The sequence below is a fragment of the Centrocercus urophasianus genome, unplaced genomic scaffold, assembly GCF_019232065.1.
Source record: "Centrocercus urophasianus isolate 14NV4802_14NV808 unplaced genomic scaffold, USGS_Curo_1.0 seq_38, whole genome shotgun sequence".
Lineage (NCBI taxonomy): Eukaryota > Metazoa > Chordata > Aves > Galliformes > Phasianidae > Centrocercus > Centrocercus urophasianus.
The window spans coordinates 4184376-4196964 of NW_024884955.1; the positions used below are offsets into that span (position 1 = coordinate 4184376).

Sequence of the window (12589 nt, forward strand, 5' to 3'; positions counted from 1 at the left end):
CATACAGTACCACAGCATTTTTTAAACACTTTGAAACATTCTGTACTTTACTGCTTAACAAAGTTATTTCTAATTCTGCTGGTACCTGAGCAGCAGCCATGTGCTCAGCATCTTCTTTCTTGCTTGTCGCTGGATAGAATACTATGTTATCAATGGTCTGTATCAATTCCAACTGTACCACACACTTTATAAGGAGGCCAGCAAACAGTTTCTGGTCTAATGAAACAGAAAAACAGAAGTTTCAGAAGCAACTTGTAACAATTAACATACAACAGATTAACAAAGTACTACATTACCATTTTCATTTTTGGTATTGCTGTGAATTATCTTATAAAAAGAAAATCTAGAAGGAATAAATGCAAGTTGGAAAGACAAGCTAAGTTTTTCAAATTAATTATCAAGTGACATAAAACTGCCTTTAAATGACTACAGAAGCAAAGTGACAGTAAAAGTTCATTTAATAAACTTGGATGTTTTCCTTACTTGTATAAGGACCCCCTTTCCAGCTTTCATCTGTTGGATTTGAAAGTTGACTTTGTCCTCTTTCTGAAGCGTTTTTATCCACGCTGCTTAATGACTGACGATCTAGGTCCAAATCCTAGAATAGAATTTAGAACCACCCTTACAATCCAAAGTGCTACCTACCAACCAGCCATCAGAATTTTGGCCTCAAAGAATGCCTGTACTCATTCCTTTTCAGTTACTTGATAGCTACACCAAGTACAAGCTAGTGTCAATTCCAGAACTTGTTGTCAAGCACATCTACTACTATAAAATATTTCAGAAGCTAATCCAACACAGCCTCTTCAGCATAGTCTTTTGCACTGAATTGACTCTTACCAAGTGCTTTTCAGCTGAATCTTCCTCCATTCCCGCTGGCCTCCATGTAAGCAAGCTTCACATCAAAATCAAAACAACAAAAAACAGTAAATATTGTTGCTCTGAAACAGAACATTTGTGTGACAAGTATACCTTATGAACTTACACATGAGGAATGGTAGTTTTGAAGATTTCTAGCATACAATTGCACGTCTGGCCCCAGACTTCTGGGCTGAATTTCTGTCCATTTAGTATTACCAGATTTTCCAGGCAGTTTGTACCTGATCGAGCCAGCTGCTCATTTTCTGTGGAAGACATGTTTCATATTTATTAGCTTTAACAATATCAGTGAAACATTAAGCACTCTCTATTATCGCTCCATTAAATGCTTTTTGAGAAGCGTGTTAATTCAGCTGAAAGCATACGTATAAACTATATTACAGTAACATCAAGCTGGGGACCATATGAATTGAAAACAGTGCTTAAAAATACACTTTGAGATTTCACTTCCCTGAAATCCAAATGGGGAAGACAAAGGAAGAAGGAAGCAGAAAAAGTGCATACAGTGGAACAAATGAAGGAAAGCACAAATTTGAAATTTGAAGACTTCACCCATAATCCATGCTAGCAATATAGAAAATTTCAGGCTTAAGAGACTGAGCCTAAATGAAAAAAACGCTTGGAAAGACACACCTAGAAACACCAGGTGATCAGGAGACAGAAGGTGGGAAAAAATAATTTCAAAAGTCAGAATGTATTCATTTACAGATATGTATATATAAGATATTTAATCCACACAGAAAGGCTGCAAAAGATTAGCGCATTATTAAAAGCTTTTGCTCTGTCCCAGTAGCACCATAAACATGTTAACAGAAGAGCTGCCTAACTGATTAACCAGAATGAGACCCTGCAATACTTAAGATTCTGCAGACATTTATTACATCACACATTCTGATGATGGTAGTTATTACTCTTCAAAAATTCAACTAGCTTTCCCCTGAAGTAAAGAGATTATTTAGAAATCAGTTCACCAGAAGATACAAGTGAACTAGGTACCTTGTTTCACACACCAGTGTAGCTGTGCAAGTATGTCAGGAAGAAGGATCTCATTTAAAGCTTCATAAAACTGCGTGAATACATCACAGATTGCATAAAGTGCGTGGTTGCATGTAGTGGTCATCCATTCAGATTTCTGCGAGAGAAAAAAAACATTTATTTCTGTGTGGGTTCCTTTGGCATGATAGCATTTGGCTCATGAATGGCCATTCAAAAGAGGAGGTGGCCTATGAGAATAATTGAATTCAGATAAAACTGGAAGAACCCCAATACCTGCAACTGAAGATACCTCACCAGAAGGTACTTAGTTGGTCATGTGATTGCTGTTCTGAACAGTATGTGGTATTACAAAGGAAGAACACTTTTCCTTGAGAATAGTTAGGGAGAATAGTCAGTTAGGGAGAACAAAAAGGATATTGTGGCAAGTTTCTACATGGAAGCTATCAAGCATTAGTCATCTCATACATGCATTAGTCATCTCATACATGCAACAGAACATAATACAACAAGTTATCACTACAAAGTTTGTAACAGCATGGGCTGGAATACACTGACAGCAAATAACACAAGCTGCCATCTGGATCGTTCAAGTTCTTGAGGAAAAAAAGGAGAGTAAAGTTTGCTCGATTTTTTTTCTCTGTTTTACCTCTGTCTGTTGTTCAGGAAGTTTCATATTATCAAAAATCCGAAATACTATTCTGAACAGATCTTGCCACCAATGCTTTTCAAAGGTATGGCCATAACTCTTCATTATTTCAAACATCACTGTTAAACCTCTAAAACAAACAAAGACTGTGTTAAAACATGTACCCGTGATCCCCTCCCCAACTGAATGCCAACAAAAACCAGAAAAGCCTTGTTACCTTGTTCGAACATCTAATTTGCAACGATTTATGATACAAGAAAGCTCAAATAAAATGGGGAACCATCCTCTGACCCATACTCTGTCCCCAGGAGCAACATTCATGTCATCACTCGTGTATTCTCTCAATACCTTGGAGACAGGCAGGAAAAAAAGATTAAAAAAATCCTCAGAAGTCTTTAAGACAGATTACATACCACTAATGGTACACAGACAGACTTGAAAAATTAGCTTAGTTTCTACTGTAACAATCAACTCTTGTAAAATATAAATCTGAGACACATCAATCTGTGAAAGTATCTAGAAAATACATACAGAAAATAAGTATTTCAATGGTAATAGCTTCCATTTTAAACCAAAAGACACCTTTAACATGTTAACTAATCCTAGTTCATTACTTACACAACACCAAAACAATTCCTAATTCTGAATACACTTTTAACACAAACTCCTGCTGCTGGGAGACTGAAGTTCGAGTCTGAAAGTTCTTAGTTGCAAGAAGAACCTCAATTACGATAGTAAGAAGATAGTAAGAATGTACAATGTTTAAAAAAAAAAAAATACCTGTGGTCTTTCTGAAACATATTTTGCACAATACCGAATAAGTCTAATTGCTTCCATGCTGGTGTCCGGGAATGCAACATTACAAGCAAACTCAGAGAGACATTTTACTGCATCTTGGAATGAATCAATTGCTGCAGGAAAGTGCTGTTGGAAAATATTTGCTGTGAAGAACAAACAAAAGCATTTCTTAAAACTTAGTGACAGACAAATGCATAGATGAACTGACATTGGTCTACTGAAGTCAGACCTGGTATATTGGCACCAAAACAACAGACATGAAAAGACTAGATTTGCTGGATTAAACAATTTCTTCCCTTCTATTCTTCCTTATGCTATACTCCCTTTCCTAAAAATCTATCAGTATCAGATCTATCCATGCTCTCAGGTTGGTTAGCTACCGATTTATAATCTAGGATTCTTTCATGGTTTCTTCTGTGGCTCCCTTTCCTTCCACAGCATATGCCACCCAATGCCAACACTATAAAAATAATAGGAGTAAAGCTTGATGCATCTTAACTAAGCCTTTAATTATTCAGATTCTGTAGGAACAGAGAATAAAGCAGTTAGATTTCAGGTTAAAGGACAGACTAAACACAAACCCAAGCCAGTACATACAAGCTTTTGCACAGACCTTAACTCTCAAGATCTATACAATTCAAATTGGACTTGATCTGCACAGGTACCTTTCAACTGAACTACTCTAATTCAAATTAGCAAAAGTTTCCTTACTACTTGCATTTATTAACACCGTCCACAACTCTTTCCCCCCACACTATTTAATGGGAATACAGCAGGTTTGGGACACTTAAAGCTGCCATCAGTACTGAAATATGAGTTGGTTGTCTTCCTGTGAAAGTAGACGTAGCATATTGTTCAAATATACTTCCAGAGTAGACAGTCTATATGAACTAAACTTCACAAGTAATAACATACCAGTGTCATAAACATGATATACCATATGATACTTAAACAGCATGGAGTTCACAAAATCTATTAATCCAGTTTCCTTAATCTGCATCAATTTACTAAGAGGCAACAGAGAAATACTGAATTTACTCCCAGTTTGAAGAGTTATGCAGCTGAGGACCTGTATGCATTTTTTCCTATTCATAGGAATTCAGAGACTTAACAGCTAAGACTTAGCTGCAGAGCTTAAATGGTTTAATTGCAAGACCTTGCATGTATTTACTTGTGTATACAAATCTCACGTGCAGATGGGCCTTCTATACCAGAGTCACAGAAGCTAAGCTAGAAGTTGGTACTTGCATCTGTCAAGTATTACTTACTAACTATATGCGCTGTAGTCTGAAAGGCCAGCTCCACAATATTCCCATCATGGTCTGATGCTGCTTGGTGAAAGACAGCAAAGATATTTTTCCAGCCTGAGCGAATATTACCAGCTTGAGAGTTCACCATCTGAGCAATACAGCGTATGACCATGTCCCGAATAGTTGGAGATCTTAGAAAATAAAACAGAAAATAAAACACTACATCAAAAGCCACTTTCAGATGCAAGACAATTAAATCCACAGAAAGAAACATCTTTAAGAAGGACTGAAGTAAGCTAACATCATGTATCACACCTGTTCTTCTTCATAATATGCTCAAAAGGCCTTAAGAAGTCTTTCTGGAAGCGGAAGTTGGCCAGCTCTCCCTTCTCAAGAAACTTCATGGACAGCTGCCTTAATGAGTCTACTGCAAAGATGGCAACATCTTCATTAGGGTTACAGCCAACCTAGAAGAAACACATTTTCAAATACTTACCAGCTTATTTCTTATATAAGTAACATATCCATCATATATTTCATATCAGTTCACTGAAAATCTCAAGCACGCTGTAGCTTCCAGACATTCAGAAAACAGGAGGGCTGTCTGTCTCAGTCATGAGAAATGTCAACAGCCCCACAGATTTCGTATGCAGAAAGTGCAGAAGAATAACCAGCTAGATACTCAAAAACAAAACAAAACATAGGTTAGAAAGGAATGCAGTCCAAGCTTCCAACAAAACTAACTTTGTTTTTTCAGGATCATCTGCATATGTTGTAGAGGAAAACTAATTTGGTATTTGACCAGGAGGATAATAGAATGGCACAAAGGAAGAAGCATAGATACACAGTTGTACAATGAAGTGATCCTTCGTTATAAAAAGATCCTTTCCATAAATATTTCCATTTTTATCTCCACTCTTTACATTTTGAAATAGATGTTTCACTTAGCATTAGAAAGTGTTTGTTCAAGTAAATATTGTCAGAATTACTACATATAAACTGCTGAGAAGTTAGCAGACTTTATTTCTTTGAAGTCAAAACCTACCCCGTCCAGAAGCACAAAAAGAAAAAGCAGATGAAAAGTCCTTCCACACTGACATACGTTACGTAAGCTGGTTTTAAAAAATACCTTGTTGAAGTGATCTCCAATCACTTGCCAAATCCTTGACCACTGCAGCCTAATGCGATTCATGTTGTAATAGGATATCTCCACTATCTTCTGCAGACTGAACATGCGTGGATGGTGTGGGGAAGCCAGCTCATCCATAGAGACAGCACACAGCCATCGGACGAAGTCAACTGAACACGACAACACACTACCGTAAATTCAGGATGTGACATGGCAAGAATTGCTGTATTGCTCCCTATGGTCAGCATACATACCTATTGCATTTCCATCCAGCCTAGTTGATCCTGTAAATATCCTAGGGAAGAAATAAATATGTTGCAGTTTTAGCTGCCCATCCCCAAGAACCAATCAAATCTTAGAGCTGTAAGCAATTGTCAGCAGCATCCTGTAAGTAATCCTTGTAACTTCACAACGGCACATTTTGCTGGATGCTAACCACCTGCTTGGGCTTTTTGTAATTTGTGAATACTCTAAGTTGTGGCTATCAGTACAGATAGCAGAGAGAAGACCACAAATCCACCATGGTCCTTTCCCCCCCTTAGTTCTTCAGAGTCTTGAGAGACGTTCAGATTGCTAATTATGAGGCATACAGATTACTCCTAAATTTAAACTGTTCCTGAATTTATGACATGGTACATGCATGCCTATGTTACAGTAAGTATTAAAAGCCTGAATATACGATTCTATTGACTGGTCAAGCAGCTTCAGTAATTATAAGAAATGCCCTTTTCAACACTACTTCTAATATATGCATCTCTCTTATACAGTATTTAAAAAGACAAATGAAAAAGATGATAATTTGGACAATACAGTGACTCACAAATAAAAAGCTGCAAAAGAGCAACTAAATGCTGCAATACTGAAGCTCACACGACCAAATAAAATTGCATGACTTGATAGAGCATGGGCATTTTTTCTTTTCAGATACCAGCCCACCTCAAGCTAACTCAAAATGGGGTTGAGGAAAAGGCCCACATACACAGATTGCATGCACACAGATTAGAAACAGAGCGATACAAAACAAAGATACCTAAATAACTTGTTTACTCCAAGGAAAGGCATCAAAAACACACGCGCACACACACAGTGCCATTCTCCAATCCACTGCACTAGTTTACATTAGTTATTTAATGCCAGCCTTTCTTTTGGTGAATGCTGCGTGCCCAAAGCATTATATTTAGTGGCTCCAAAGACAGCATCTAAACATCGCCTTTCTCTCGAGAGAAAGAGGTTTCAAGAACAGAAATCCCTGTCAGAGTCTGCAAATAAAGCAAGGTCAATAGCTTCAAGTCACATTTTCCACAGAACAAATTTTAAGTACCTGTCTACTGCTACCACTACACTCTGGGAACTGGTCTCTCCCACTGACTCTTGAATGCTCGCCATATGCCGCTTATCAGCACCACTTCCAACAAGATTACCTGCAATAAAACCATACAAACAGTGTTTAGCATCATGTTTTTAGAGCTTTTACAAGTAAACAAAGAAAAGCAATTGTAATGTATATAGAGCAGATGGTGCCCTTGCGTGATCTGTGCCAGATTATGACAAATTAAACATGCAGTCAGGGGTGTTCTTTTAACTGAGGGATAGCATTTTGGTAATTATGTTAATTTTCTTAAGATGTAATACTGTTAATTTGATTGGAACAGACGAAACATTAGAAAATATTAACTCAGTCTGATACAAGCAGCTGAGGTTAGGCACAGTTCTGCTATATTCAGCATCATCACAGAATTATAGTATCGTTAAGGTTGGAAAAGACCAACCTAAGATCATCTAGCCCAACCATCCACCACCATCCAATCATCATGGACAGCATGAGTTCCCAAGTACTTTGGAATCTAAGTGTCACCTAGACAGTTCTCCAAAGATTAAGACAGTCTGCTTTCTCCTCTAATTTACAGCTTTTTGTTTCACATACTACTGGAGCAATAGGAACCAAAACAGCAAGCCCAAGATGCAGAGATGAGGAATTTCTTTGGAAAAATATTTATCATTGGAACAATAAAGAGAAACTGTTCGTGTTTTAATTGTAAACAAAGCATAGAGAGGAAGAACTGATAACAATGGTAAGAAGATTGTGAAACACCTTTGAAAACATCACATCCCAACAAATCAATCTGGAGGCATTCTGTTAAATACATTTACACACTATTAAATTATTGAAGTGTGAACATATTCTATAATTACTAAAATATCTTGGAAGGTTATGATGGATTTTTTAAGTTCCATTAATCCACTAGACTCAAATGAACAGATGTATTTTGCTATCTTATAACTGAGCTCTTAGCCATCACACTTCAATTAAATACGCATTCTGTGAAGCTCAAGATTATTAACCTTACCTAATCCGAGGCCCATAAACTCTTCCCCTCCAGATGCATAGCCTTTAATGATTCCTTCCCTTTCACGCCCAGCACCAGATAAATACCGAGTTTTTACTCCAGTTCCTATAAGTTGTGCTAGCTCCAGCTGGCTAATACATTTCAGGATCTAAAAACAAAGATATTGTAAAACACAGTTTCTGGATACCATTGCCTATTTATTCCCAGTACTGCCCAGGTTATCTAACCTTTAAAACAACTTAGATAGCAACAACATTACTAAAGCAACTGTAAATCAAACTGTGTTGAGTGACTCATTCAAGATCACCAGCTGCCATAAATCATTCCAACACTCGAGGGGAAAAAAAAAATAATATAGTGCCAAGAAATCTAATTTAGATCTCTACCAGAAGTGACCTTTTTACCACATCTCACAGCATCAGCTTTCAAAACTCAAATTGTGTAATTGCATTATAGCAGCTGCCATTTAATAACGACAGTGCAGGTAGTGAAAAATGCCACAGCTGCCATGCTATAAAGCACATACAGGCCTTTCCTGACTCCTTCACACTGCAACAGCCCCTGGATGGCACAAGCATTTGGGGGTTGTTCTTTAAACCAGGTCACAAAACTCATCAGCTAGAGCCCCTTTTGGTTCACGTTATCATGCAGTCAAAGTCTAGCACCAGAAAATGCAATGCAGCAGGAATATTCCAGTTTAGCAGCATCACTGATTTAGAATTGATTGAAGAGTTCTTGAAAAATATGCCTTAGGAAAATAAGTATGATTCTCATACATTATCCTCACTTTTCCTTAACTCAATTATTGTGGACCAACTTCTTCATGCAATTGTGGTGTAAAAGTTGCAGAACACAACACAGAGAAGTCTGGAACTGTGAGCTGGACTATTTTTGATAACAAGAGCAAGAAAGCAGTGGTTTCTGTTTAGAATTCCATGAATTGCATTGAAATGCAAATTCAGCATAGTTTTAATTCCTTATCAAAAGCAAATACAAACACTACAATGCTAATCACACTGTGCCTATGGAGTCTGCCAAAAAAAAAAAAATAGACTTTTTTTTTAATAGTAACAAAATCTTGCACTCATATCCATCTTTCAAGGAGAGTTGAAACACATCCTGGAAGCTAGATGTGGTTAATTAAAGACTAGAAATAGTCAGAGAACCAGAAGAACAAAGTCCTGCAGATTTTTGAAGAACAATGCAGTTGCATGAAAACTATTCAAGTTGTTACCTCATGCCAAGAGTTCCCAAGATAGTTGCCATCTGTGTGAGCGACTGTAATAAGTGTCTTAATGGTATCTATGTTCTTCTGTTTCATTTCTGTGATACTGGAACTGGCTGTCAACAAGGAAAACCGAGCAAGGGCCTGTACGTAAGCATCTCGTTCAAGCTACAAGACAGAGAAACATGACATTGCAATAAAGTCCCTGAAGAGCTAGAGACTACTTGGCCAGCATGCCTATGCTACTTTACTGCACAATTGTCAGTTACACTAGAGCATTTTCCAGGGCAAGAAGAGTAGCAGGCAAACTAGCTAGTGCTCTTAATAGGACTCAGCAATAAAAGACAAGCAGAATTCTTGAGAGAAGTCTCACACAAACCTGCATTCCAAAGATGCAGGCTATTCGAATTGCACATCGTATGCCTTCCAAACAAAGGGATGCAACTTCTGTGTCATCACAGTTCTGCAAGCCAACACTGTAAGCTGCCAACAATGGAGTCCAAACAAGCTAAAGAAAGAAAGAAATTAAGTTCACAAATCCATTAAGATTTTAGCCTAAAACTTTATGCAATAGGGACTAAATATATTTTTTTAAAATTTCCATCTGTTGCATTATCCAGCTGCCCAGTCATTTCCCCCCATTTTTTTCCATGCTTGAAACTCTTAATGAAAATATAACAAGAATTTCACAGACACTCACTTTGAACATGGGTCTGACATGATCCAGATGAGTGGCACTAGTAAAAGGAGCCTTTGCATGGCTTACTGCCTCCATGAGAGCTTTAGCAGTTTTAGCCATTTGTTCCATCTCCAAGTTGTACAAAAGCCTCCGCTGCTTCTCATTAGCTACACCTAATGGGAACACCACAGATGCATTGTTGGTTTGTTTTTCTCCACATAGCAGAAGAATCTGTACCTTCATATTGACAAACATTAAATGAAGGTATTGACAATGAAATCTAAAGATAATCTTCAGAACCATTACAATGTGGGAGGCTTTCATAGTCTGCAAGCGAGGAACTCCAGCACCAAAATCCACACCTCAATCTAAGAGTTTATTCTACACAGTATATCTAGATTCTGCCTTTAATTACATACCAAGAACAAGTCAGACAGGCATAGTCTATTAATTTACTCTGCTTATAATAATGGATGGAAAACACTTCACTGTTTTAGTCTCACATCCTATACACTATATTTTACTATATTAGTACTCTAAATGTAATTTATATATTGCACAAAGATGCTTTCAAAAGCGACCTGAACTTCACTATGCCATCCTGAAAGTTATGCAATAGTTCAGAACATGTGGTCTTTCCAGTTTCTAGATCCTTCTTACTTGGTTTACTACACTTGGTTGTGATTGCATATTCTTTTGTTTCCTTCATGGCAATTTTCTTTCCTTCTATTTCTTCATAGATCGTGGACAAATACTCCACTGGCAGGTCTTTACTGTCATTGATTCCTCGATTCATTTTAATGTATTGTTCCTTTGTCATTTTATTCTTTACCTGTAGAAAAGAATCAGGAAATCAGGTATTGAATGTAAGTTCTGTGGAAATCTGAGCTTCTACAAGTCCTTTTTTTTTTTTTTTCTTTTTTAATTTTCACCTGTGGACTGTGTAAATCTGTAGTCAGCATTATGATGGAGTATGCCAAAACATAGGCAGTGTCAGCACTAGCAAACAGCGTTTGCCTAAGAGAAGAAAAAATAAATGCGTTATTAGAGACCTAATTCCTCTACCAATTGCCTCCATTTTCACAAGAAAGGAAACAGACACGCTTGTGGAAATACCCAACCTCTGGAGTGCGAGTTGTACCTCATTCTTGAGGACCATGAACAAAAGAGACATTTTTCAGGCACTTATCCAATACAAGGTTTTGAATTACCGTTGGTTGCATTCAATATATCTAGCAGCAAACTTCTCCATTAATCTATCAATCTTCTGGGCTTCACCAGGCAGCCGGAAGCCTTCCAGAAATATACGTAGGGCAGAGACAAAGTCTTTCCCACAGAAATCAAGCTGGTCCACGTAGGCATACATCACTTCCTTGTTAAACTTGCTGCCTTCTCCAAGAAATTCCCCTGCTTGAGTCTAAAAACACAAGAGACGGTTATTACTATGTAATCCAACTGCCAGCTGTGCAAGAAAACTTAGAGTTGCACAGCTGAATTTTGTAAGACTGATCTGATTCACTAAGTCAGCAGAGCAACCGTTACAAGGATGGCAGGAAACCAGCATCACTAGAAAACAGACATAACCTGCTTATTCTTGTTTCCCTCATTCCCCACAAGGTGAAATCTGCATTAACACAGATCCAAGGAAAGCTAATTTGCACCCCATTTCATATGCAGTGAAAAATGCATTGACAATGTGCCAACTGAAATTCCTTCACTTGACAAGATATTATTAATGCAGATATATATAAACCCTGTGCCCCTCAGTACTTCATTGAAAACAGCTACTAAAATTACTCAAATTTATTAAAATGTCTGGGATACTTTATTAAATATAAAGCAGCATTGGGATTAAGTATATTCATTAGAACCCTTATGCTTTTAGTTATCTATTAATTAAATAGGAACTCAGAGTGCATACAAAAGGATCAGACAGCAATACTGTAAGAGCACTCGTTTAAAAGCAATATGAATTATCTTATATTGCCCATAGTCTTACAGAACAGAGACGTTCTTCTTGGTGCAGAAATTGTGCAATGTCCTCTGCTGTACTTCCAAGCATTCCTTGCTCCTGTAGATACTGTATTCCTCTCTTTGGTTTTTTGTTAAACCTATTCAGACAAAAACATGGATGAAGTGATGCATATAACTGAAAACCTCCCTCTTGAAATACTTGAGGATATCAGAGAATTCCCATTAAAAATGCTGCTGTACATAGCATTTTCAGAGAAAGTTCTTCAAATCAATGAAACAGCAATAAACTACAGCTGAACAAGCATTTCACTGCAACTATTTCAATAAAGACAACAAATGGTTTAAAGAGCTGGAAGATGATGTGTCTGCCTACCCAAATCAGTTTCAGTCTAGGTATATGCACCCCTGGGTGTACCAGCACAAAGGAATACTATGAAACAAGCTCCACTCCACTCAAGATGTCACTGAATTCCTTTTTAAATACAGTAGCCCCTCAGTGCTCCTTTCTAAAAGAAGCAAGAGCCTCAGGACTAAATCTAACAGTCACATGTCCCTTTACTTTTCACTATATAAGACTAAGAAACAATATGGTTATACTTTTTTTTTTTTTAACTAGCAAGTTTTTTTTTTTTTTTTTTTTTTTGTTTTTTTTTTTTTTTTTTTTT

The 12589-nt window shown here is 37.3% G+C and overlaps 1 protein-coding gene across 1 annotated transcript in view; it reads right to left on the reverse strand.

The window, feature by feature from the left end:
* ARFGEF2 (ADP ribosylation factor guanine nucleotide exchange factor 2) overlaps window positions 1-12589 on the reverse strand; it is a 34389-nt gene that overhangs the window by 7263 nt on the left and 14537 nt on the right. The window contains 21 exon segments of the mRNA XM_042832321.1: window positions 86-216; window positions 484-598; window positions 841-895; window positions 986-1124; window positions 1876-2011; window positions 2522-2651; window positions 2739-2869; window positions 3302-3462; window positions 4588-4760; window positions 4885-5036; window positions 5699-5868; window positions 5953-5993; window positions 7020-7119; window positions 8047-8194; window positions 9281-9439; window positions 9651-9779; window positions 9972-10123; window positions 10611-10782; window positions 10883-10967; window positions 11162-11367; window positions 11950-12061. Of these exon segments, the coding sequence (XP_042688255.1) occupies window positions 86-216; window positions 484-598; window positions 841-895; window positions 986-1124; window positions 1876-2011; window positions 2522-2651; window positions 2739-2869; window positions 3302-3462; window positions 4588-4760; window positions 4885-5036; window positions 5699-5868; window positions 5953-5993; window positions 7020-7119; window positions 8047-8194; window positions 9281-9439; window positions 9651-9779; window positions 9972-10123; window positions 10611-10782; window positions 10883-10967; window positions 11162-11367; window positions 11950-12061 (2797 nt within the window).